The sequence below is a fragment of the Bombina bombina genome, chromosome 2 (genome assembly GCF_027579735.1).
Source record: "Bombina bombina isolate aBomBom1 chromosome 2, aBomBom1.pri, whole genome shotgun sequence".
Classification (NCBI taxonomy): Eukaryota; Metazoa; Chordata; class Amphibia; order Anura; family Bombinatoridae; genus Bombina; species Bombina bombina.
This window is the reverse complement of record NC_069500.1, coordinates 399,451,958-399,479,492: the sequence shown is the minus strand read 5'-3', so window position 1 is coordinate 399,479,492 and position 27,535 is coordinate 399,451,958. Positions and strand designations below refer to the sequence as shown.

The window sequence follows — 27,535 nt, the reverse complement described above, 5'->3', positions numbered from 1 at the left end:
AGGTATACCTGTACGCATAGCAATGTCACAACCTGGAAGAATCTCCAAGCAACAAGGAGGAGGAGGGAAATGCACATGAGGACGCGTTGGTGTGTTGCTGTGAGTCTGTTCCGGGGATTTCCCTCATCCTTCTTACCCTCTGTGGCTCTATCACCTACATGGATTAGGAGTTTTACATGACAAACTGCATTTGCCTTTTGATACAGGTATCGTTAAGACCGGTGGCACTGGAGGTCTCTCGGGCAGCAGTCCGCCTGTACACTTGTGCTTTCTTTCTTCTTTGGCTCCGTAATATGGTGGATATCTACTGCCTTTGGTGAGGGTTTGAAGTGTGGCTTACATTCTGACGTATACAACCGGGTTGACTGCTACTACCTTTGAAAGTCTTTACCTGCACTATCATGCTTAAAAGTGCTAACATCCAGTTATATGCATAACTATAATGCCGCTTTCTTGCTTGGGACAGTCTTTCTAACTATCATGCCTAAGACTATTGTGGGGCACCACAGATACTAATATATACAACCGGTTGTATTACTAGGCCTTAATTAATTATGGGGTACCCTGCATTTACTCTTTATTAACATATGTGATATATTTTCAATTATTAAATATGTATTTTTGTATGCAAACTTCTCTAGCTTTTGTTTTTGTTTCTCTTTTTCCTCTATTTAATTCTTGAGTATTAGATCTGATAAAGTGTGCTGTATACCTAGACTTTAGAACCCACTCACTTGGTGTGGTTTTCTCATATATTTGTATATAAATAATTTTTCTAGGTTGCACCGTATTTTAGGATTATATATATATATATAAGAAGGGAGCATACCTCTTTCCCCTGTTTTTTACTGATGGAAAAGTCTCCTAAGGTACCCCTCCAACTTTCTGTCCATGGGGTCTCTAAAGGAGGTACTATCCTCAAGAGGAATAGTTTGCATAAAAAGAGAGAAGCGCTCTACCAGGAACGAACAACAGCTCAGTGGCTTGTTCTATGGCGATTTACCACCCGGAAGCAGCCTCTTTTAGACCAGTGTGCTTTTCACAGAAGAAAACTTTCCTGAAATATATCAGTCTGATCCTGCCAAGTAAGGTCAGTCCAGCCCCGAAATACCAGGCAATTCTCCTCTGAACAAGGAACATGACAACCCCAGACGATCGTTTCGGCCTCCTATGGGCCTCGTCAGTGAGGTGCAGCCACATTCCTCTAAGCACACTGGGCGAGTTTTCTTCTGTGAAAAGCACACTGGTCTAAAAGAGGCTGCTTCCGGGTGGTAAATCGCCATAGAACAAGCCACTGAGCTGTTGTTCGTTCCTGGTAGAGCGCTTCTCTCTTTGTATGCAAATTATTATGACCCTGGGGAAGTCTCCCTATGGGTGATGGGGGAAACCAGACGTGGACTCCTTGCCCAGTGTGCTTAGAGGAATGTGGCTGCACCTCACTGACGAGGCCCATAGGAGGCCGAAACGATCGTCTGGGGTTGTCATGTTCCCTGTTCAGAGGAGAATTGCCTGGTATTTCGGGGCTGGACTGACCTTACTTGGCGGGATCAGACTGATATACTTCAGGAAAGTTTTCTTCTGTGAAAAGCACACTGGTCTAAAAGAGGCTGCTTCCGGGTGGTAAATCGCCATAGAACAAGCCACTGAGCTGTTGTTCATTCCTGGTAGAGCGCTTCTCTCTTTGTATGCAAATTATTATGACCCTGGGGAAGTCTCCCTATGGGTGATGGGGGAAACCAGACGTGGACTCCTTGCCCAGTGTGCTTAGAGGAATGTGGCTGCACCTCACTGACGAGGCCCATAGGAGGCCGAAACGATCGTCTGGGGTTGTCATGTTCCTTGTTCAGAGGAGAATTGCCTGGTATTTCGGGGCTGGACTGACCTTACTTGGCGGGATCAGACTGATATACTTCAGGAAAGTTTTCTTCTGTGAAAAGCACACTGGTCTAAAAGAGGCTGCTTCCGGGTGGTAAATCGCCATAGAACAAGCCACTGAGCTGTTGTTCGTTCCTGGTAGAGCGCTTCTCTCTTTGTATGCAAATTATTATGACCCTGGGGAAGTCTCCCTATGGGTGATGGGGGAAACCAGACGTGGACTCCTTGCCCAGTGTGCTTAGAGGAATGTGGCTGCACCTCACTGACGAGGCCCATAGGAGGCTGAAACGATCGTCTGGGGTTGTCATGTTCCTTGTTCAGAGGAGAATTGCCTGGTATTTCGGGGCTGGACTGACCTTACTTGGCGGGATCAGACTGATATACTTCAGGAAAGTTTTCTTCTGTGAAAAGCACACTGGTCTAAAAGAGGCTGCTTCCGGGTGGTAAATCGCCATAGAACAAGCCACTGAGCTGTTGTTCGTTCCTGGTAGAGCGCTTCTCTCTTTGTATGCAAATTATTATGACCCTGGGGAAGTCTCCCTATGGGTGATGGGGGAAACCAGACGTGGACTCCTTGCCCAGTGTGCTTAGAGGAATGTGGCTGCACCTCACTGACGAGGCCCATAGGAGGCCGAAACGATCGTCTGGGGTTGTCATGTTCCTTGTTAAGAGGAGAATTGCCTGGTATTTCAGGGCTGGACTGACCTTACTTGGCGGGATCAGACTGATATACTTCAGGAAAGTTTTCTTCTGTGAAAAGCACACTGGTCTAAAAGAGGCTGCTTCCGGGTGGTAAATCGCCATAGAACAAGCCACTGAGCTGTTGTTCGTTCCTCGTAGAGCGCTTCTCTCTTTGTATGCTCAAGAGGAATAGTAGTATGCTTAGCCAGCGTGGAGATAGCACCATCCACCTTGGGAATGGTACTCCACAACTCCAGATGAGAGTTAGGTACTGGGAACATCCTCTTAAAATTAGCCGATGGGGAGAACGGAATTCCAGGCTTCTTTCATTTCTTAGAAATAATGTCTGCCATGCGAGATGGTAAAGGAAAAACCTCAGGAGCACTGGGTCTAACATCATAAACCCTGTCCAGTTTAGGGATCTTAGGTTCGTCAGAAGGCTTAGGCTCAGGTACTTCCGGAGTCAATAAAAAGAAAATTTATGCTTACCTGATACATTTATTTCTTTTTTGACACGATAAGTCCATGGATCATCTTAATTACTAATGGGATATTCACCTCCTGGTCAGCAGGAGGAGGCAAAGAGCACCACAGCAGAGCTGTTAAATAGCTCCTCCCTTCCCTCCCACTCTAGTCATTCGACCGAAGTTAGGAAGAGAAAGGAAAAGCAAAGGTGCAGAGGTGTCTGAAGTTTACATAACTCACAACCTGTCTAAAAGAAACAGGGCGGGCTGTGGACTCATCGTGTCAAAAAAGAAATACATTTATCAGGTAAGCATAAATTTTCTTTTTTAAGACACAATGAGTCCACGGATCATCTTAATTACTAATGGGATTCAATACCCAAGCTAGAGTACACAGATGATACGGGAGGGACAAGACAGGGAACCTAAATGGAAGGCACCACTGCTTGAAGAACCTTTCTCCCAAAAGTGACCTCAGTCGAGGCAAAAAAGTCAAGTTTATAGAACTTTGAAAAAGTGTGAAGAGAAGACAAAGTTGCAACCTTGCAAATCGGAGCCACAGAAGCTTCATCTTTGAATGCCCATGAGGAAGCAATAGCCCTTGTGGAATGAGACGCAACTCTCTCGAAAAACTGCTGTCCAGCAGATCTCATATGTAAAACGTATGATACTCTTCATCCAAAGAGAAGGAAGTAACCGTAGCTTTCTGCCCCTTACGTTTTCCTGAGAAAACCACAAACAAAAAATAAGACTGACAAAAGTCCTTAGACACCTGCAGGTACAACTTTAAAGCACGGACCACGTCCAAATTGTGCAGAAGTCTTTCCTTCTGAGAAGAATGATTAGAACCCAAGGAAGGAACAACAATCTCTTGATTAATGTTCCGATCAGAAACAACCTTAGGAAGAACTCCTAATTAGTACGGAAAACTACCTTATCTGAATGAAAAATAAGGTAAGGTGACTCATATTGTAATGCCGAGAGCTCAGGAACTCTCCGAGCAGAAGAAATAGTAACAAGAAATAAAAACTTTCCAAGATAACAACTCAATATCTAAGAAAAACATAGGCTCAAACAGAGCCCCTTGAAAAACTTTGAGAACTAAATCAAGACTCCATGGAGGAGCAACTGGTTTGAACACAGGCATGATCCTGACCAAGGCCTGACCGAATAATTGTACATCTGGAACACCCGCCAGACATTTCTGTAACAAAATAGATAATGCCGAGATTTGCCCCTTTCAAACCTTCATGGAGAAAAGACAAAATTCCAAGAATCCTAACTCCACTCCATGGGTAGACCTTGGATTCACACCAATAGAGACATTTACACCAAATCTTATGGTAAATCCTTCCAGTTACAGGCTTACAAGCCTGAATCATGGTCTCTATGACCGAGTCAGAAAATCCCCGCTCGGATAAAAGTAAAAGTTCCTTCAGAGAAACTAGATTTGGGAGAAGGAAGGGCCCCTGAATCCGAAAAGCTATCCTCAACGGAAGTCACCAAGGTGGCAGAGATGTCATCTCCACCAGATCTGCATACCAAATCCTGTAAGTCCAAGTCGGTGCTATGAAAATCACAGAGGTCCTTTCCAGTTTGATTCGAGCAATTACTCGAGGAAGAAGAGTAAACAAAGGAAACAGGCATGCTAGATTAAAGATCCAAGTCCCCACTTCCCCGGATGAAAGGTCTGCCCGCTCAGGAAATCCGCCTCCCAGTTGTCCACCCCTGGGATGTGGATCACCAACAGGTGTTTTGGATACCTTTGTCATCACTAAGGAACACCTCGTTCCTCCCTGATGATCGATGTAAGCCACTGACGTCATGTTGTCCGACAGGAACCTGATAAACTGTACCGAGGCTAACTGAGGCCAGGCCAGAAGAGCATTGTAGATCGCTCTAAGTTCCAGAATATTTATGGATAGAACAGACTCCATGTTCCCTGAGCTCTTAGAGAGCCCCAGACTGTTCCCCCCCTAGAAGGCTGGCATCTGTTGCCACAATCACCTAAGAAGGACTGCGAAAGCAGGATCCCTAGGAGAGATGATTTAGAAACAACCACCATAGTAGAGAATCCCTTGTCTCCTGCTCAAGTAGTAATCGAGAAGACAAGTCCGCACAATCTCCGTTCCATTGTCTGAGCATGCTAAACTGTAGAAGTCTGAAATGGAAGCGAGCAAACAGGATGATGTCCATTGTCGTCACCACCGGCCTGATTAACTCCTGCACTGGGCCACTGATGGCTGAGAAGTGGACAGAAGGGCATCGAAAATCTTTAGTTTCCTGACATCAGTCAGAAAAATCTTCATAGACAGGAAGTCTATTATGATTCCTAAGAAAATTACCCTTGTATTTGGAACTAAGGAACTCTTTCCCAAATTCATCTTCCACCTGTGAAACCACAGAAAGGATAATACTGTGTCCGTGTGAGATCTTGCTAGATGTAAGGACGGTGTCCGGACTAGGATGTCGTCCAGATAGAGCGCCAATGCAATATCCCTTAAACGAAGCATCGTCAACAGAGATCCCAGAACCCTTGATAAAATCCTGGAAGCTGTGGCAAGACCAGAGGAAAGCCACAAAGTGGCAGAGTCTGTCCAGGCAGGTAAACCTTAGGAACTTGTAATGATCTCTGTAAACGTGACCATACAGATATGTGTCCTTTAACTCCATGGTTGTCATAAATTGACCCCCTTGGATCAATGGAAGAATGAAACGAATAGCTTCCATCTGAGGATAGTACTCCGAAAAATTTGTTTAGACCCTTGAGATCTAAAATAGGTCTGAAGGTTCCCTCTTATTTAGGGAATCACGAACAAGTTGGAATAAAATCCCAGACCCTGTCCATGAAACCGAACAGGAACTATCACTCCCAAGTCAGAGAGGTCTCCCACGCAGTGTGCTTAGAGGAATGTGGCTGCACCTCACTGACGAGGCCCATAGGAGGCCGAAACGATCGTCTGGGGTTGTCATGTTCCTTGTTCAGAGGAGAATTGCCTGGTATTTCGGGGCTGGACTGACCTTACTTGGCGGGATCAGACTGATATACTTCAGGAAAGTTTTCTTCTGTGAAAAGCACACTGGTCTAAAAGAGGCTGCTTCCGGGTGGTAAATCGCCATAGAACAAGCCACTGAGCTGTTGTTCGTTCCTGGTAGAGCGCTTCTCTCTTTGTATGCAAATTATTATGACCCTGGGGAAGTCTCCCTATGGGTGATGGGGGAAACCAGACGTGGACTCCTTGCCCAGTGTGCTTAGAGGAATGTGGCTGCACCTCACTGACGAGGCCCATAGGAGGCTGAAACGATCGTCTGGGGTTGTCATGTTCCTTGTTCAGAGGAGAATTGCCTGGTATTTCGGGGCTGGACTGACCTTACTTGGCGGGATCAGACGGATATACTTCAGGAAAGTTTTCTTCTGTGAAAAGCACACTGGTCTAAAAGAGGCTGCTTCCGGGTGGTAAATCGCCATAGAACAAGCCACTGAGCTGTTGTTCGTTCCTGGTAGAGCGCTTCTCTCTTTGTATGCAAATTATTATGACCCTGGGGAAGTCTCCCTATGGGTGATGGGGGAAACCAGACGTGGACTCCTTGCCCAGTGTGCTTAGAGGAATGTGGCTGCACCTCACTGACGAGGCCCATAGGAGGCCGAAACGATCGTCTGGGGTTGTCATGTTCCTTGTTAAGAGGAGAATTGCCTGGTATTTCGGGGCTGGACTGACCTTACTTGGCGGGATCAGACTGATATACTTCAGGAAAGTTTTCTTCTGTGAAAAGCACACTGGTCTAAAAGAGGCTGCTTCCGGGTGGTAAATCGCCATAGAACAAGCCACTGAGCTGTTGTTCGTTCCTGGTAGAGCGCTTCTCTCTTTGTATGCTCAAGAGGAATAGTAGTATGCTTAGCCAGCGTGGAGATAGCACCATCCACCTTGGGAATGGTACTCCACAACTCCAGATGAGAGTTAGGTACTGGGAACATCCTCTTAAAATTAGCCGATGGGGAGAACGGAATTCCAGGCTTCTTTCATTTCTTAGAAATAATGTCTGCCATGCGAGATGGTAAAGGAAAAACCTCAGGAGCACTGGGTCTAACATCATAAACCCTGTCCAGTTTAGGGATCTTAGGTTCGTCAGAAGGCTTAGGCTCAGGTACTTCCGGAGTCAATAAAAAGAAAATTTATGCTTACCTGATAAATTTATTTCTTTTTGACACAATAAGTCCATGGATCATCTTAATTACTAATGGGATATTCACCTCCTGGTCAGCAGGAGGAGGCAAAGAGCACCACAGCAGAGCTGTTAAATAGCTCCTCCCTTCCCTCCCACTCTAGTCATTCGACCGAAGTTAGGAAGAGAAAGGAAAAGCAAAGGTGCAGAGGTGTCTGAAGTTTACATAACTCACAACCTGTCTAAAAGAAACAGGGCGGGCTGTGGACTCATCGTGTCAAAAAAGAAATACATTTATCAGGTAAGCATAAATTTTCTTTTTTAAGACACAATGAGTCCACGGATCATCTTAATTACTAATGGGATTCAATACCCAAGCTAGAGTACACAGATGATATGGGAGGGACAAGACAGGGAACCTAAATGGAAGGCACCACTGCTTGAAGAACCTTTCTCCCAAAAGTGACCTCAGTCGAGGCAAAAAAGTCAAGTTTATAGAACTTTGAAAAAGTGTGAAGAGAAGACAAAGTTGCAACCTTGCAAATCGGAGCCACAGAAGCTTCATCTTTGAATGCCCATGAGGAAGCAATAGCCCTCGTGGAATGAGACGCAACTCTCTCGAAAAACTGCTGTCCAGCAGATCTCATATGTAAAACGTATGATACTCTTCATCCAAAGAGAAGGAAGTAACCGTAGCTTTCTGCCCCTTACGTTTTCCTGAGAAAACCACAAACAAAAAATAAGACTGACAAAAGTCCTTAGACGCCTGCAGGTACAACTTTAAAGCACGGACCACGTCCAAATTGTGCAGAAGTCTTTCCTTCTGAGAAGAATGATTAGAACCCAAGGAAGGAACAACAATCTCTTGATTAATGTTCCGATCAGAAACAACCTTAGGAAGAACTCCTAATTAATACGGAAAACTACCTTATCTGAATGAAAAATAAGGTAAGGTGACTCATATTGTAATGCCGAGAGCTCAGGAACTCTCCGAGCAGAAGAAATAGTAACAAGAAATAAAAACTTTCCAAGATAACAACTCAATATCTAAGAAAAACATAGGCTCAAACAGAGCCCCTTGAAAAACTTTGAGAACTAAATCAAGACTCCATGGAGGAGCAACTGGTTTGAACACAGGCATGATCCTGACCAAGGCCTGACCGAATAATTGTACATCTGGAACACCCGCCAGACATTTCTGTAACAAAATAGATAATGCCGAGATTTGCCCCTTTCAAACCTTCATGGAGAAAAGACAAAATTCCAAGAATCCTAACTCCACTCCATGGGTAGACCTTGGATTCACACCAATAGAGACATTTACACCAAATCTTATGGTAAATCCTTCCAGTTACAGGCTTACAAGCCTGAATCATGGTCTCTATGACCGAGTCAGAAAATCCCCGCTCGGATAAAAGTAAAAGTTCCTTCAGAGAAACTAGATTTGGGAGAAGGAAGGGCCCCTGAATCCAAAAAGCTTTCCTCAACGGAAGTCACCAAGGTGGCAGAGATGTCATCTCCACCAGATCTGCATACCAAATCCTGTAAGGCCAAGTCGGTGCTATGAAAATCACAGAGGTCCTTTCCAGTTTGATTCGAGCAATTACTCGAGGAAGAAGAGTAAACAAAGGAAACAGGCATGCTAGATTAAAGATCCAAGTCCCCACTCCCCCGGATGAAAGGTCTGCCCACTCAGGAAATCCGCCTCCCAGTTGTCCACCCCTGGGATGTGGATCGCCAACAGGTGTTTTGGATACCTTTGTCATCACTAAGGAACACCTCGTTCCTCCCTGATGATCGATGTAAGCCACTGACGTCATGTTGTCCGACAGGAACCTGATAAACTGTACCGAGGCTAACTGAGGCCAGGCCAGAAGAGCAATGTAGATCGCTCTAAGTTCCAGAATATTTATGGATAGAACAGACTCCATGTTCCCTGAGCTCTTAGAGAGCCCCAGACTGTTCCCCCCCTAGAAGGCTGGCATCTGTTGCCACAATCACCTAAGAAGGACTGCGAAAGCAGGATCCCTAGGAGAGATGATTTAGAAACAACCACCATAGTAGAGAATCCCTTGTCTCCTGCTCAAGTAGTAATCGAGAAGACAAGTCCGCACAATCTCCGTTCCATTGTCTGAGCATGCTAAACTGTAGAAGTCTGAAATGGAAGCGAGCAAACAGGATGATGTCCATTGTCGTCACCACCGGCCCGATTAACTCCTGCACTGGGCCACTGATGGCTGAGAAGTGGACTGAAGGGCATCGAAAATCTTTAGTTTCCTGACATCAGTCAGAAAAATCTTCATAGACAGGAAGTCTATTATGATTCCTAAGAAAATTACCCTTGTATTTGGAACTAAGGAACTCTTTCCCAAATTCACCTTCCACTTGTGAAACCACAGAAAGGATAATACTGTGTCCGTGTGAGATCTTGCTAGATGTAAGGACGGTGTCCGGACTAGGATGTCGTCCAGATAGAGCGCCAATGCAATATCCCTTAAACGAAGCATCGTCAACAGAGATCCCAGAACCCTTGATAAAATCCGGGAAGCTGTGGCAAGACCAGAGGAAAGCCACAAAGTGGCAGAGTCTGTCCAGGCAGGTAAACCTTAGGAACTTGTGATGATCTCTGTAAACGTGACCATACAGATATGTGTCCTTTAACTCCATGGTTGTCATAAATTGACCCCCTTGGATCAATGGAAGAATGAAACGAATAGCTTCCATCTGAGGATAGTACTCCGAAAAATTTGTTTAGACCCTTGAGATCTAAAATAGGTCTGAAGGTTCCCTCTTATTTAGGGAATCACGAACAAGTTGGAATAAAATCCCAGACCCTGTCCATGAAACCGAACAGGAACTATCACTCCCAAGTCAGAGAGGTCTCCCACGCAGAGTAAGAATGCCTCTCTTCAACTGCAGATAACCTTGAAAACAAAGACCTGCCCCCTGAGAGAAAAAAATCCTGAACTCTATATTGTATCCCTGGGATACAGAAACCTCCCGGATTGGGGACAGGCCTGTCATGCTGACTTTGATTCATCAGCAGGATCTCCAGATTCCAAGATTGACTGAGTCAACAGTAAAATTTGGACAACTCCTGCTTGGAAGAAAAAGATGAACAACTTCCTTTGAAAAATCGAAAGGAAGTGAACTATACTGACAACTGCTTTCTAATTCTGAGGGAAGGAATTACCCTTACCTCACGTAATATCAGAAAGTTTCCGTTAAAACAGAACCAAACAAGGTCTTCCCCTTATAGGGAATCACCAAAAATGTATACTCAGATGAGGCATTCGCAGACTTAACGTTCTGCAGGCCTTATGGCAAAGCCCTAAATCCTAGCTCGCAGTTTAAAACCTTGAAGTGGAGCCTCTGAGATAGCAGCGGTAGCTAACTTAATTGCCTCAACCCTATTCTGGATTTCTTTTAGGGGAGAGTCTGTCCTGATAGAACAGACAACGCATCAACCAGAATGCCACTGAACCTGTGACAAAGTAATGCAACCGCAGGTAGTTGTAACTCTGTCATACACACAATTCCTGGGTACCAGTGGAAAAAAAAACTCCTTTAAAAATTCTGCTAAATCTGGAAAAAAGGGGGTACCCAGTTTCCCCCTATCCTTCCAATCATCCTTATAAAGATTGCTAGAATTCAAAGAATTGACTACACCAGAGAAATCAGCGATGTCCAGGGAAGCTCAAACCTCCTAAAATAACCAACCGGAGTGCTCATCTTAACTGAAGGAAACACGTCAGTATCAGACAAAGAAATTACACAGACATAGCCTGAGCTTTCCCCTTATATACTACTGAAGTATCCTCCTCTTCATGCTTCAGGGGGGAAAATTTGGAATAGATACTACTGTATGAGCAACTCTTCCTCAAACAATTTCCCTACAATATGGGAAAAACAGACAATACAACAGGTATTGCTTAAAAGTATCGTATGGAAGCGATGGCTGGCGAATAACTCTGAATAAAGTTTGTGAGGAAGCGCAGGGCACTGCATGTAGGGGCTATACATTTTAATAAAAACATTTTTATACATTTGCGAGAAAATATTTTATTCCTCTTGAAAAAATCTCTCACAACATAAGGAACAGAGAACAGATGATTAATTAAACAAAAGGTTTTTAATAAAATTAACATATAAAAACCGTTACTGTCTCTTTAAAATTTGAAAGACTAACTCCTTTATTTAAGTAGCAGTCTTTTAACAACATAGTGAACAGAGACAAAAAGATTAATCAATTAACAATCTTAACTTTATAATAAAAGTGAATACATAAAGACCGTTACTGTCTTTTTAAATGTTAAAAAAAAACTTTCGTATCTGGATGGGCAGAGATGAATTAAGAAATCACATAACATACTCTACTATCTCTTTAAGTTTATCTCTTTAAGTTCTTGTTCTAAGGTAAGCATAAAACAGGGGTGGATTGGGAAATAATTTCGTTCACGATTGCCTCAGAAAACCCCCTCTACACATCAGCTTAACGCAGCTGAGGTGCGTGTCAGCCCATCCGCAGAAGATTCTGCTGCTACAAAAGCGCTGCTCTAAGCGCCAACATCGTGAATTAAACAGCTGTTACAGAAGCGCTGCTCTAAGCGCCAACATCGTGACCTAAACAGCTGTTACAGAAGCGCTGCTCTAAGTTACAGAAGCGCTTCTCTTAAACTAAACAGCCTTTCCGAAAACCGGAAGAGGAACAGCTGCGCAACTAAAATGGCGCCACATAAGTACCGCCCATCGTGGGCGTATCAATAACTCTCTGCCGCCATTACAAGCTTTGTAGATAATAGCGTAGTCCGTAATTTTCAACATAAAAAAAAACCCTACGCACTGAGCCTGCTCTAGCATTCATGCAGCAGCACCCAAACCCTTAATAATTAATATGTACACTCCCGGTCGGTTGAAATTATGTTAGGAAACCGCCGGGAGATGAAGGATCAGCCCCAGTGCCTGCTTCTATGTTTGCCTATTATCTCCTAACGCAGTAGAATAATCTATCTACATTAATAAGGCTTGTAGAATAATAAAAGCCAAACTCTCATAGTGCCCCCTAGCATCATAGGAGAATCTATTCCTTATCGGTAATGAGGCTTTGAATAAAATAATACTGTGCCCAAACTTTTTTCTGAGATCTTCTTTCTATCCTTAGACAAAAGGTTAGCACTTACCTCATCCTCTGCCTGACAGCAAGACAGATCCCAGGTTTAAGAGGTCCTCTCCCTCCCATTGACCTGTGGAAAAAAAGGCATGCTGAGTAATCCTTTTCCTCAGACTAAAGGCATACAGGGCAGCAAATACATGGGAGGCGCAGTGAGAATTATGTCTCACAAGTTCCCATTGCTTTAAAGACACATAAAGCTCTACTGAGGAGACTGATATGGGCTACGGCTACACCCTAGAACAAAGCAGCATTCTCTGGCACTACTTTAAAAATAATAAACTCTTGATTGAAGAATCTAATCTAACACCTCACTTTACCTCTTCCTATCAATAACGTAGGCAAAGAGAATGACTGGAGTGGGAGGGAAGGGAGGAGCAATTTAACAGCTCTGCTGTGGTGCTCTTTGCCTCCTCCTGCTGACCAGGAGGTGAACATCCCATTAGTAATTAAGATGATCCGTGGACTCATCGTGTCTTAAAAAAGAAACGTATTTGAGTAAAAAACGAAGATGTTCTAGTTTAAATCTGAAGGTTAATTCCTCAGGCTCCTCAGCGGAGTCAGAAAGTTCACCCTCCGAATCTACTGAGGTATGTTCATCCTCAGAATGCTGAGATAGACTGGCGGCTAAAGCAGTCTCTACAGGAATAATGATATCTTCTGAGGAAACATGTTTAACCTCTCTCTTTTTCTTGTCCGAAAAGGGTAAGCAACTTAATGCAGCAGAAACAACCGACTGTAGCTGTGTTGCAAAGTCCACAGGTAAATAAATGCCCCCAGAAAAAGACTGAGTTGTGCTGCAGGGAACTGCCTTTGCGACATTAAGGAACGGGTTATGGGGTCCCTTAGTGTTAAACTTTAAAACAGATTGTACACAAACAGAACAGAACTGCGTGGGGGGAATACAATGTCCTCTGCGCAAAGTAAACATTTATTTGAATGCAAAATAGGAGCGACATCTGTGCCCCCTGAAGAGTCAAACTCATCCTCCATAGATTAGTTAGGATAAAGAAAAGCCCAGCCAGCAATACAGAAAAAAATATAAGAAACGTTGATAACTTTCTGCCAAAAGAAACAATAACTAAATACTGGCAGCTCAAACTAACTCGGGTAGAATCAGTAGAGGCCGTATATCAAATCCCATCCAATCATGATCGTAACAGGCCAAGAGGAAGTAAGCACTGTGCCACGTGGTGTCATATGTAGCAAGCCCGTCCCCCACTGCAGAGAAAGCAAAAATGGTGCTGATCGTAGAGGAAAATTGCAAAGGCCTTTTCTCAAGATAACCTTTCCCAGACTATATCCAGAAAGAGGAGAGCCCCTCTCACACTCTAACAATAAAAGCTAAAAGCCCTCACATGCCGTCATGTCCCTAATGTGCACACAAACAGAGATAAAAATCCTCAATGATATCACTGTTCCCTTGCTAGATAGGGCTAATCCCTGAGAGAGAGATACACTCCCTGCTGCTCAATGCCCAAAAGTTCCTTTAACATGGAAAATATATTTCCCAAAACCCTCAAGTAGGGAAAAATAGGTGCCACCAGTAAGTATATGAGTCCTGTAAAGATCGCCAATAGAGAAAAAGACAAAGGACTTACCCTCCAGGGTCTTGCTGTGGAGGAGACACAGCACCTCTAGGTCTGACAGTCTTCATCCGCATCTGACAGGAACCTGAGAATAAAGGAAAGCAGTGTAAGCTTACACTGGTTGCCAAATAGGGTGTTAGCAAAATTACACTTGAAGGAGGACAGGGAAGCTTCCCTGCGACATCCAGGAGCTAACAGTCACCAATACTCTAAGAGGATTACATGGCTACCTAGAACCCTAGTCCTACCCATTTAAGGACTTCCAATATCTTGAGAGCACTTTCTTCGCCAACCTCCTAGTTTACGAGGCAAAGAATGACTGGGGGAGTAAGGGAAGTTGGAGGGATACTTAATACTTTGGCTGGGGTGTCTTTGCCTCCTGGTGACCAGGTGTTGTATTCACAACAGTAAGGAATGTATGTGTGGACTCTCCTTGCCATTGGAAAGAAATTCCTATTTAAAGTACACTGGAAAAATACTCATCTTATTGTATACTGCAAATATTTTCACTGTTATATCTTGCCAAATGTAAGCTGGTAAATTTGTCTCAAGATACACAATTCTCTTATTGCAGTGATAAAAAACATAATTTATGCTTACCTGATAAATTTATTTCTCTTGTAGTGTATTCAGTCCACGGATCATCCATTACTTATGGGATATATTCCCTTCCCAACAGGAAGTTGCAAGAGGATCACCCAAAGCAGAGCTGCTATATAGCTCCTCCCCTCACATGTCATATCCAGTCATTCGACCGAAACAAGACAAGAAAGGAGAAACCATAGGGAGCAGTGGTGACTGGAGTTTTAATTAAAATTTAGATCTGCCTTAAAAAAGACAGGGCGGGCCGTGGACTGAATACACTACAAGAGAAATAAATTTATCAGGTAAGCATAAATTATGTTTTCTCTTGTTAAGTGTATTCAGTCCACGGATCATCCATTACTTATGGGATACCAATACCAAAGCTAAAGTACACGGATGATGGGAGGGACAAGGCAGGAACTTAAACGGAAGGAACCACTGCCTGTAGAACCTTTCTCCCAAAAACAGCCTCCGAAGAAGCAAAAGTGTCAAATTTGTAAAATTTTGAAAAAGTGTGAAGCGAAGACCAAGTTGCCGCCTTGCAAATCTGTTCAACAGAGGCCTCATTCTTAAAGGCCCAGGTGGAAGCCACAGCTCTAGTGGAATGAGCTGTAATTCTTTCAGGGGGCTGCTGTCGAGCAGTCTCATAGGCTAAACGTATTATGCTACGAAGCCAAAAGGAGAGAGAGGTTGCCGAAGCTTTTTGACCTCTCCTCTGTCCAGAGTACACGACAAACAGGGAAGAAGTTTGACGAAAATCTTTAGTTGCCTGTAAATAGAACTTCAGGGCACGGACTACGTCCAGATTATGCAAAAGTCGTTCCTTCTTTGAAGAAGGATTAGGACATAATGATGGAACAACAATCTCCTGATTGATATTCCTGTTAGAAACTACCTTAGGTAAAAACCCAGGTTTAGTACGCAGAACTACCTTGTCTGAATGGAACATCAGATAAGGAGAATCCCAATGTAAGGCAGATAACTCAGAGACTCTTCGAGCCGAGGAAATAGCCATCAAAAACAGAACTTTCCAAGATAAAAGCTTAATATCAATGGAATGAAGGGGTTCAAACGGAACCCCTTGAAGAACTTTAAGAACCAAGTTTAAGCTCCACGGAGGAGCAACAGTCTTAAACACAGGCTTAATCCTAGCCAAAGCCTGACAAAAGGCCTGGACGTCTGGAACTTCTGCCAGACGTTTGTGTAAGAGAATAGACAGAGCAGAAATCTGTCCCTTTAACGAACTAGCAGATAAGCCCTTTTCTAAACCCTCTTGTAGAAAGGACAATATCCTAGGAATCCTAACCTTACTCCATGAGTAACTCTTGGATTCGCACCAATATAAATATTTACGCCATATCTTATGGTAAATTTTTCTGGTAACAGGCTTCCGTGCCTGTATTAAGGTATCAATAACTGACTCCGAGAAGCCACGCTTTGATAGGATCAAGCGTTCAATCTCCATGCAGTCAGCCTCAGAGAAATTAGATTGGGATGGTTGAAAGGACCTTGTATTAGAAGGTCCTGCCTCAGAGGCAGAGACCATGGTGGACAGGATGACATGCCCACTAGATCTGCATACCAGGTCCTGCGTGGCCACGCAGGCGCTATCAGAATCACTGATGCTCTCTCCTGTTTGATCTTGGCAATCAGTCGAGGTAGCAGCGGAAATGGTGGAAACACATAAGCCATGTTGAAAACCCAAGGGGCTGCCAGAGCATCTATCAGCGCCGCTCCCGGGTCCCTGGACCTGGATCCGTAACAAGGAAGCTTGGCGTTCTGGCGAGACGCCATGAGATCCAGTTCTGGTTTGCCCCAACGATGAATCAGTTGAGCGAAGACCTCCGGATGAAGTTCCCACTCCCCCGGATGAAAAGTCTGGCGACTTAGAAAGTCCGCCTCCCAGTTCTCCACGCCTGGGATGTAGATCGCTGACAGGTGGCAAGAGTGAGACTCTGCCCAGCGAATTATCTTTGAGACTTCTAACATCGCTAGGGAACTCCTGGTTCCCCCTTGATGGTTGATGTAAGCCACAGTCGTGATGTTGTCCGACTGAAATCTGATGAACCTCAGTGTTGCTAACTGAGGCCAAGCTAGAAGAGCATTGAATATTACTCTCAACTCCAGAATATTTATTGGGAGGAGTTTCTCCTCCTGAGTCCATAATCCCTGAGCCTTCAGGGAGTTCCAGACTGCGCCCCAACCTAGAAGGCTGGCATCTGTTCTAACAATCGTCCAATCTGGCCTGCGAAAGGTCATCCCCTTGGACAGATGGACCCGAGAAAGCCACCAGAGAAGAGAATCTCTGGTCTCTTGATCCAGATTTAGTAGAGGGGACAAATCTGAGTAATCCCCATTCCACTGATTTAGCATGCATAATTGCAGCGGTCTGAGATGCAGGCGCGCAAATGGTACTATGTCCATTGCCGCTACCATTAAGCTGATTACTTCCATGCACTGAGCTACTGACGGGCGTGGAATGGAATGAAGGACACGGCAAGCATTCAGAAGCTTTGATAACCTGGACTCCGTCAGGTAAATCTTCATCTCTATAGAATCTATAAGAGTCCCCAGGAAGGGAACTCTTGTGAGTGGTAATAGAGAACTCTTTTCCACGTTCACCTTCCACCCATGCGACCTCAGAAATGCCAGAACTATCTCTGTATGAGACTTGGCAATTTGAAAACTTGACGCTTGTATCAGAATGTCGTCTAGGTACGGAGCCACCGCTATGCCTCGCGGTCTTAGCACCGCCAGAAGTGAGCCCAGAACCTTTGTAAAAATTCTCGGGGCCGTAGCTAACCCGAAGGGAAGAGCTACAAACTGGTAATGCCTGTCTAGAAAGGCAAACCTTAGGTACCGATAATGATCTTTGTGAATCGGTATATGAAGGTAGGCATCCTTTAAGTCTACTGTGGTCATGTATTGACCCTCTTGGATCATGGGTAGGATGGTTCGAATAGTTTCCATCTTGAATGATGGAACTCTTAGGAATTTGTTTAAGATTTTTAGGTCCAAGATTGGTCTGAAGGTTCCCTCTTTCTTGGGAACCACAAACAGATTTGAGTAAAAACCTTGCCCTTGTTCCGTCCGCGGAACTGGGTGGATCACCCCCATTACTAAGAGGTCTTGTACACAGCGTAGAAATGCCTCTTTCTTTATTTGGTTTGCTGATAACCTTGAAAGATGAAATCTCCCTTGTGGAGGAGAAGCTTTGAAGTCCAGAAGATATCCCTGAGATATGATCTCCAACGCCCAGGGATCCTGGACATCTCTTGCCCAAGCCTGGGCGAAGAGAGAAAGTCTGCCCCCCACTAGATCCATTTCCGGATAGGGGGCCCTCTCTTCATGCTGTCTTAGGGGCAGAAGTAGGTTTTCTGGCCTGCTTGCCCTTGTTCCAGGACTGGTTAGCTTTCCAGCCCTGTCTGTAACGAGCAACAGTTCCTTCCTGTTTTGGAGCGGAGGAAGTTGATGCTGCTCCTGCCTTGAAGTTACGAAAGGCACGAAAATTAGACTGTTTGGCCTTTGATTTGGCCCTGTCCTGAGGAAGAGTATGACCCTTACCTCCAGTAATGTCAGCAATAATTTCTTTCAAGCCGGGCCCGAATAAGGTCTGCCCTTTGAAAGGAATATTAAGCAATTTAGATTTAGAAGTCACGTCAGCTGACCAGGATTTAAGCCATAGCGCTCTGCGCGCCTGGATGGCGAATCCGGAGTTCTTAGCCGTTAGTTTGGTTAAATGTACAACGGCATCAGAAACAAATGCATTAGCTAGCTTAAGTGCTTTAAGCTTGTCCATAATCTCATCCAATGGAGCTGTGCGAATGGCCTCTTCCAGAGACTCAAACCAGAATGCCGCAGCAAAGTGACAGGCGCAATGCATGCAAGGGGCTGTAAGATAAAACCTTGTTGAACAAACATTTTCTTAAGGTAACCTTCTAATTTTTTATCCATTGGATCCGAAAAAGCACAACTATCCTCCACCGGGATAGTGGTACGTTTAGCTAAAGTAGAAACTGCTCCCTCCACCTTAGGGACCGTCTGCCATAAGTCTTGTGTGGTGGCGTCTATTGGAAACATTTTCCTAAATATCGGAGGAGGGGAAAAGGGCACACTGGGTCTATCCCACTCCTTGCTAATAATCTCTGTAAGCCTTTTAGGTATAGGAAAAACGTCAGTACACACCGGTACCGCATAGTATCTATCCAGCCTACATAATTTCTCTGGAATTGCAACCGTGTTACAATCATTCATAGCCGCTAATACCTCCCCTAGCAATACACGGAGGTTCTCAAGCTTAAATTTAAAATTAGAAATCTCTGAATCCGGTCTCCCTGGATCAGATCCGTCACCCACAGAATGAAGCTCTCTGTCCTCATGTTCTGCAAATTGTGACGCAGTATCGGACATGGCTCTCACATCATCAGCGCGCTCTGTCCTTAACCCAGAGCTATCGCGCTTGCCTCTTAATTCTGGCAATTTAGATAATACCTCTGTCATAACAGTAGCTATGTCTTGCAAAGTGATTTGTATGGGCCTCTCTGATGTACTTGGCGCCACAATATCACGCGCCTCCTGAGCGGGAGGCGAAGGTACTGACACATGAGGAGAGTTAGTTGAGAGTTACTGCGCAAAAAAGCGCTAAAATAGGCCCCTCCCACTCATATTACAACAGTGGGAAACCTCAGTTAACCGTTTCTATGCAGAAATATACGTCAGCCATGTGGAAAAAAATCATGCCTCAAAAGATTTATCACCAAAGTACCTCACAAAAACGAATAACATGCCAGTAAACATTTTAAACATACATTTTAAAAGTTATGTAGTGTCATTAACAAGCCTGCTACCAGTCGCTTCTACTGCAGTTAAGGCTCATACATTACTTCAGTATTAACAGTATTTTCTTAGTCAAATTCCATTCCTTAGAAAATTACTTACTGCACATACATTCATCTGCCTTATACCAGTCGCTACTACTGCATTTAAGGCTGTACTTACATTACATCGGTATCAGCAGTATTTTCTTAGTCAATTCCATTCCTTAGAAAAATATTTTACTGCACATACCTCATCTGCAGGGGACCCCGCATGCTATTCCCTTTCTGAAGTTACCCCGCTCCTCAGAATGTGCGAGAACAGCCAGTGGATCTTAGTTACTTCTGCTAAGATCATAGAAAACGCAGGCAGATTCTTCTTCTAAATACTGCCTGAGAGAAAAACAGCACACTCCGGTGCCATTTAAAATAACAAACTTTTGATTGAAGAAATAATTAAGTATAAAAACTCCACACTCCTCTCACACCTTCCTACTATGTTGAGAGTTGCAAGAGAATGACGGGATATGACATGTGAGGGGAGGAGCTATATAGCAGCTCTGCTTTGGGTGATCCTCTTGCAACTTCCTGTTGGGAAGGGAATATATCCCATAAGTAATGGATGATCCGTGGACTGAATACACTTAACAAGAGAAAAGTTGTTTGCAAAAACTAGAAGCACATGAAAGTTAAAGTACGGTAAAAACACAATATGATTTTTATTTGCTTAAATTTTTTTTATCAGTGCCAGGTGCTCCCCTTCCACATTCCTTCTCCCCTGTGAGATTCTCTATTAGAATTCAACAACTGGTTGCTTTTCCAACAAGCTAGACGAGATTAAAGTGGGGAGGGGAGGAGACAACTGAACTGATTTCAAAGTTTATACCTTCTCCAAGTGTGTGAGCAATGTTTATAGACATTTTTAATGAATAAAGACAATTCATGTGCAGTGCAGTCATAACTCAATGTGAGAGAAAAAAAAAAACTGCTTGAACAACGCCACATCCTTAAAGGGCCATAATACCCAAATGTTTAAACACTTGAAAGTGATGCAGTAGCAGTATAGCTGTAAAAAGCTGACTAGCCACCTCCCATTGTAAAGGATTTCTAAGCAGCATTTTAGTGTGTCTGTCCTGGGACAGCTGAAAGGATGAGCATCGTGAACTCTCATATTATTTCACCAATCAGGTAAAGGAAGCTTACTATGAAATCTCATGAAAGTTAAGTCAAATCTCATGAGATCACAGTAAGAGTTCATGACCTCAGCACTGCTGATGCTGATTGGCTGCTGTTCATTTCTTCATTTTTTTTAAATTTTTACCTGCAGCTGGGAGCAGGTGAAGTATAACTTTTTACACAGAACTAACTCTGCTGAGCTGAGGAGATTGTGAGGTAAAATATCTTCCTTTTTTACATAGAGAAGCTCAGGTGATATTTTCCTGTCGGCTTTTTACAGTTATACTGCATCAGTTTCAAGTGATTTAGCATTTGAGTATTATGTCCCTTTAATAAGCCCAAACAATTCTAGCAAGAGCAGTGCATGTGCTGCTGTAGGAATATGATAAATATAATGTCAGTACCTTCTGCTGCACAGTGGCCTGTACCGGAGCTCCCTGGGACTGCAGAGCCTTTTGTTGTTGTTGCTGCTTTAGCTTCAGAAGCTGCTGTACATTCAAAGGCTGAGCAACTACAGTCTGATTACCTGCAGGAACCAAGTATAAAGTGCTATTGGTAAAAAATTATAGTGGTGAAACACAAAAAGAACTAAATATTCTTTTATTTAACAAAAATGTACCTTTTTATTTTACTCATCCCACCCTGTAACCTTTCCTAAATATGCTGTGTCAGAAACATTTTGTAAATATAGTTACTTTTTTATAAAAGTAATTTCAGTTTCGGTGGCTACGTGTGACTAGAGCATCAGGATTTCAATACCTGCTCGAATAGCTGATGCTGGTGTGTACTGCGTCAGTGACGACATCATTTGTGTCATAAAAGCCGCTGCTGACAATGGCCTCTATTTATCAAGGTCTGTCGGACCTGATCCGACAGTGCGGATCAGGTCCGACAGAACCTCGCTGAATACGGCGAGCAATACGCTCGCCGTATTCAGCATTGCACCAGCAGCTCACAAGAGCTGCTGGTGCAACGCCGCCCCCTGCAGACTCGTGGCCAATAGGCCGCCAGCAGGGGGGTGTCAATCAACCCGATAGTACTTGATCGGGTTGATTTCCGGTTTATTTCCTCAAAGCAGGCGGACAGGTTATGGAGCAGCGGTCTTTGTGACCGCTGCTTCATAACTGCTGTTTCAGATGAGCATGCAAGCTCACCAGAAACACGGGGCATCAAGCTCCATTCGGAGCTTGATAAATATGCCCCAATGTGTGGTGTTTGACTGCTGTGCATGGGGCGCTCACAGCATATATGTGTGTATACTGCTTAAAAACAGTCGTTTTTATTTGTAATACCTTCAAAGGGCTTAAAGAGATATGAACCCTAAAAAAAAATCTTTTGTGATTCAGACAGAGCATACAATTTAAAAATATTTTTTTTCCCCTAAGATATGGAGCGTCCACAACGTCATTCCAATTACTGTACTACTGGGAATATCACTCCTGGCCAGCAGGAGGAGGCAAAGAGCACCACAGCAAAGCTGTTAAGTGTCACTCAACTACCCATAATCCCCAGTTATTCTCTTTGCCTCTGTCAATAATGGAGGTGAAGTTTTGGTGTCTGAAGAAGTGAATTCCTTTTTTGGGGTATTTTTCCCTGCAAGCAAGGATTTGGGTTTAGCTGAGTCCATGTCAATTTCTTCAGTAGAGTAGTGGTGGCTTTTAAGCAGTAAGGAAGTTGTGAGGCGATCCTTACTTTGTTTCCTAACATATTGCTGCCCTAGTCATAGAAAGCCAGAGTCGGTTACTCTGTTCTTTCTTTTTTTCTACAGGTCTCTGTAAGGAGTATGTGTCCTTTCACGCCTTGTGAGCTGTCTTCCAGCCGGACAGCTAGACTGCAGGTAAGTGCATTTTTGTCTTCTAGGTACTGGAGACTTGCACTTCAGAAGGGTATTACAGCTGCAGTATTATTGGGACATTTAAAGATAATCCATTATTCTGGATTTGATTGAGCAGGGTGCAGGCACTAATGTGGGAGACTAGGGGTTAATTTTCCCTCTAAGTATGGGATATTTTTCCCCTGTGGCTTGATATGTTTAATGCGTTTGAATCTGGGCATATAAACTTTTATTGGGGCTTAGTATGTGAGGGACTTGTGACTGTACTATTGTGCACTTAAAACAGGTGTCAGTTTTATTCAGTCTGTTTCCTTTCCGGATCGTAATTTAACTCCAGTCTTATGGCAGAGCTAGGGAACGCACGCTTTTAGTAACTGTGCAGTTTCCCTTCTCTGCTGGTCATGTGACTTCCTGCTCTCTCTGGAATCGGAGCAGCGTCACTTCTTCTCTGTTTCTCCTGTGTCGGGACGATCACTGAAGGAGGCTCTTGTTCAGCTTACATTGCTTTAATTGCTAATTATGGTAGGGCACCTCAGACTAACACTTTGTGGGAAAAAGGTGTTTTTTGTTAAAGTGACAGTAGTCATTTTATAATTCATAGTCATTCCATTTATTTTGGGAATTTTTTCATTTTAGTGAAGTCATGGATCAGGAAGATGTTTCTCTGGACAGATTGTTACTATGTTTGGAGGCACAAATTGTTTTGCCTTTGCAATTCTGTGCTAGACTAAACTAGAACTATAGAGTGTAAAAATAAGATTTTGCCCGCTGAGCCAAATTTCTCTCAGGATGATGCTGTTCAGGCAATGCCACAGCTTTCTCCTCAATTGTCCCAAGCCTCAATGGCTTCACATACAGTGCCCTGCAGTTCCTCTCAGCCTCCTGGAAGAGTTTATTTGCCTGCAGATTTTACTGCTCAGGTATCTTCTGTGGTTCCTGCAGCATTATCTTCTTTTCCTTTGCTGGGTAAACGCAAAAGGAAAATTAGAAATTCAGACAGTAAGGTTTCTGTTCCACCTACTGCTACGCAGATTGCCCTACCTCATAAGTCTGATGAGGAGGATACGTCGGTAGCTTCTGAAGGTGAAATCTCAGATTCGGACAGTATAATTCCTTCATCTTATACTGAAGAAGTAAACTTCAGATTTAAGCTTGAACACCTTTGTGTACTGTTAAAGGAGGTATTGGCTACTTTGGATGACTCTGATACTTTTGTCGTTGCAGTGACGTGCTGTCATAGGAGGCAGGGGAGGCAGCGCTTCCCCTGTCCTATGTCCGTAATTACACTTTTAAAATAATTTTTATTAAAAATAAAAAAATATATATATTTTTAAGGTTTTTATATATTTTTTTTGTACCCTAAGGTCCCCCCCCCTAACCCCCCACCCCCTGCCGTTAACTCTGCTGCCATGAATTACAAGAAGGCTGTCTAGTTTAAACTAGCCAATAGCGAAGCAAATCCATCCATTCCATATCCATATTGCGCAAAGGAGAGGCTGAGAGCCGTTCAGCTACCCTCCTTTGTATAATATGAAGATGTTGGAGACTGCTGCCACCCAATGGTGCTTCTCTCTGCAGGCTATACCGCTCCCATAGAAGCTGCTCTCTAAGCAGCCTCCAGACTCCGGAGCCAATCAGCGCCCAGCTCTCTTTATAATCTGAGGTCTGGGCGCTGGGCGGGAGGAAGACATATCTGACTGACACAGAGAGGCTCAGACTGAAACGAGCAGTCACGTGTGGGTGAGCCTGAGCCGGTAAGGTGGACATCAGTCAAGGGTGATACCATCTGCACAGTGCTCTTTACTTACATACTATCTAACTAGCAATATATTCTAGGCATAATTAACTAAACTTGTATGTAAAGAGAGAGCGCTATTGCAGGGGGCCCGTTGGAGCAGCTGTCAGTACTTGCACTGCAGTCACTCATTGACACACCGGTCTGCTGTGTGTAAGACAGTTAGTGCAGTGCATATGCAGCTGCACCATATACTTGCAGCACGGTTTAGATGCCCTAGTGCCAATATACTTGCTGTTATTGTAAGTGTGGCTGGCTGGCTGACAGAATGGAATCACACTTCTCTCACTTCAGCCCTGTGCAACTTCCATGCTGAAGATCTAGAATGCCGGGGGCTGGGGCTTAAAGGCAAGTTTAAGAGGTCAGTTTTGTTTTTAGCTTTGGCGTTTATGGCATTGCTGTGTGATTTATTTTTATTGCTTTGCTTTGCTTTCAGTTAGAAATCTGGAGCCGTCACTAAATTGTGCATTGATAGTCTGCCCCTTCAAACATCCTGCATGGGAGCTATGAGACCGTTTAGCAAATGAAGGTTAGTTAAGTGATCACACATATTTTTTACAAAATCAGTGACTTTGCTCAGCTTCATATTTCATAAGCAGGTTTTTTTTTTTTATTGTTACTTTAATTTTGCTAAAAGTGAAGTCAGTTAAATACAGGGACATGCTATAAATCAGTCCCCTGGTCTAAGAACTGCTCAGTTTACTCTAAATGCTTTTTTTTTTTTTTGCTTGCACTCATTAACTCTTCATTTAGAAATAAAGGGTAATCCCCTTCTGTATCTGTTTTAGTGTGTGCATCCATATGTATGTGAGTGTATTTATGATGTGAGTGTGTGTGTGTGTGTGTGTGTGTGTGTGTGTGTCTATGTATGTATGTATGTATGTTTAAAAAAAAAAAAAAAACTTGAGACAGATTTAACGTAGAAGTGATCCTTTATTGAAAGACAGAGAAGTCAGCAGTGCTGAGTTCTCAGTCTTTCAATAAAGGATCACTTCTTCTTTAAATCTGTCTTAAGTTTTGTTGTTGTTGTTATTTTTTTAGAAACATGTAAGGGTCTGCACTAAAGTGTAAGTGTATACATATATTTTTTAGGAAAATTGTTTTCATGCAAACATAGCTCCCTTCATTACCTTGTATGTATATACATGTGTGGGTATGTGTGTAATTATATATGTGTGTGTGTGTATACACATGTATATGTATGTGTGTATATGAGTGTGTGTATGTATGAATGTTTGTGTGTGTATATGTAATACTATGTAGGTATGAGTGTGTCTGTGTGTGCATGACAGTGTGTATGTATAAGTGTGCATGCATGTTTTTTATTATTATGTGTATGTAAAACAATGTATGTTTGAGTGTGTGTGTATGTATGCAGGTATGAGTGTATATGTAACTGGTTAATAATGCAGGGCAGACAGCATAAAAAAAAAAGAAGTTCTGAACAATTAAATATATTTCAGTAGTGTCACTGTCTACCAATAGGGCTGTGGGAGTTATCCTTATCACTCCTTATCAGCCAGTGACCAATTGTAATATGTATAATTAAGAAATGTACCTATAGTAATAGATTATTTGTGCATAGACTTTTCACATAATATTGAGAAGAATAGAAGCTATAGTACTTATTTACAGCTATAGTGTTATTTACAGTCATATAACAACACATGTATGTAGTACTATAGCTTCTATGTATTCTTCTCAATATCACTGACTGTCAGTAAACAATCTGTTTGACCTGTCATTGGTATATCTGATCCTACAAATTTAGGAATGTGTACAGTACTGCAAGCAAACATTTTATTTGCAGTACTGTAGACATTCCCAAATGTGTCTTAAAGGGACAGGACACACCTTGAGATTTTCTAAATAAAGCGTTAAGAATAATGAAACAACTTTGCAATATGTTTTCATTATTTATTTTGCCCCTTTCTCATGTATTTTAGCACTGAAAGGTGAGCCAGTTCTAATTATCAGAACATGGAATGCACCTTGCTGACGTCTCAAGGCTAAGCCTGCTACATATATGTCCCTAATTGGCTTTAGTGGATAACAGCTGCAAAACTCTTTATACTAACTGTATGACAGTGGCCTTGTTGCATGAGGAATAAAGGCCCATATTGGCTTCTCCTTCTCCAGATAAGGCAAATGGTGGAGTTTGACTACTGGAGAATATCTGCAGTAAAAAGGATGTTCATTTATTTTAAACCATTAAAGGAGCATTAATCACAATTTTTTCTTTCATGTTTCAGATAGAACATGCAATATTAAACAACTTTACATTTTACTTCTTTTATCTAATTTGCTTTTTTCTTTTGGTAACCTTTGTTGAAAAGCATACCAAGGTATGCAAAGGAGCAGCAATGCACTGCTGCAAGCAGCTGGTGATTGGTGGCTGCACATATATGCCTCGTCATTGGCTTATGTACTCAGCTACCTCCCAGTAGTGCATTTCTGTTACTTCAACAAAGGATACTAAGAGAAGGAAGCAACTTTTATCAAATAAATTGGGAAGTTGTTTAACATTGCATGCTCAATCTGAATCATGAGCAAAATGTTTAGGTTTTGTGTCTTTTTAAGATATGTTATTCTATAGCAACAATACAGAAATGTCTTGTTATAACAAGGTGTTTACTGTCCCTTTAAGGCCAGATACCTGCTGCAATTTCACACCAGATTTCACAATGGTGGAGTTACTCAAGAAACTATGACCCACAGAAAATCACAGTATAAATATAAGAAATAAATGTAAGAGGAAATGGTTTATTTTTTCAAGTAAAGGGACAGTATACACCTTGAGAGTCTTTTATTAAATATTTAGTTATGCATAATGGTACAACAAACAATATACTTTTATTCTATATTCTATCCATTTTCATGTCATTTAGCTCTGAGAATTAGAAATACACAATTTCCCACACTGCTAACTTATAAGGCTACATATCTTTCCTTAACTGGCTTTAACAGATGACGTGCAAATCACTTTATGCTAACAATATGGTTGTGATTAGCCTTACTGCCAATATGTGTTTCTTTGGCGTATTATAGCCAGTGCCTCACTAGCCTCTGACCTCACCGCACGTCACTGTGTCGTTGTCAACCCTAAGAAATCTAGTAAACTTAATCAATACTATGATGTTCCTTCCTCTGTGGAAGTGTTTCCTGTTCCTGACCGTGTAAGGGAGATTATTTTACAGGAATGGGAGAAGCCAGGGATACCTTTCTCCTCGTCTCCTGTCTTTTGCTGACTCCATCAAAGATTAATGGCGCACAGTGCCTAAAGTAGAAGGGGTTATTTCTTCTCTGGCTAAGAGAACTATGATCCCTATAGCTGCTCCTTTAAGGATCCCATGGATAAGAAGCTGGAGGCTTATTTGAAAAAGATGTA

At 42.9% G+C, this 27,535-nt stretch overlaps 1 protein-coding gene across 1 annotated transcript in view; it reads right to left on the bottom strand.

The window, feature by feature from the left end:
- Positions 1 to 27,535, bottom strand: part of LOC128648916 (E1A-binding protein p400) — a 684,550-nt gene that overhangs the window by 9,696 nt on the left and 647,319 nt on the right. Inside the window, exon 50 of the mRNA XM_053701874.1 lies at positions 20,923 to 21,044. Within this exon, the coding sequence (XP_053557849.1) occupies positions 20,923 to 21,044 (122 nt within the window). The remainder of the gene's footprint in view (positions 1 to 20,922; positions 21,045 to 27,535) is intronic.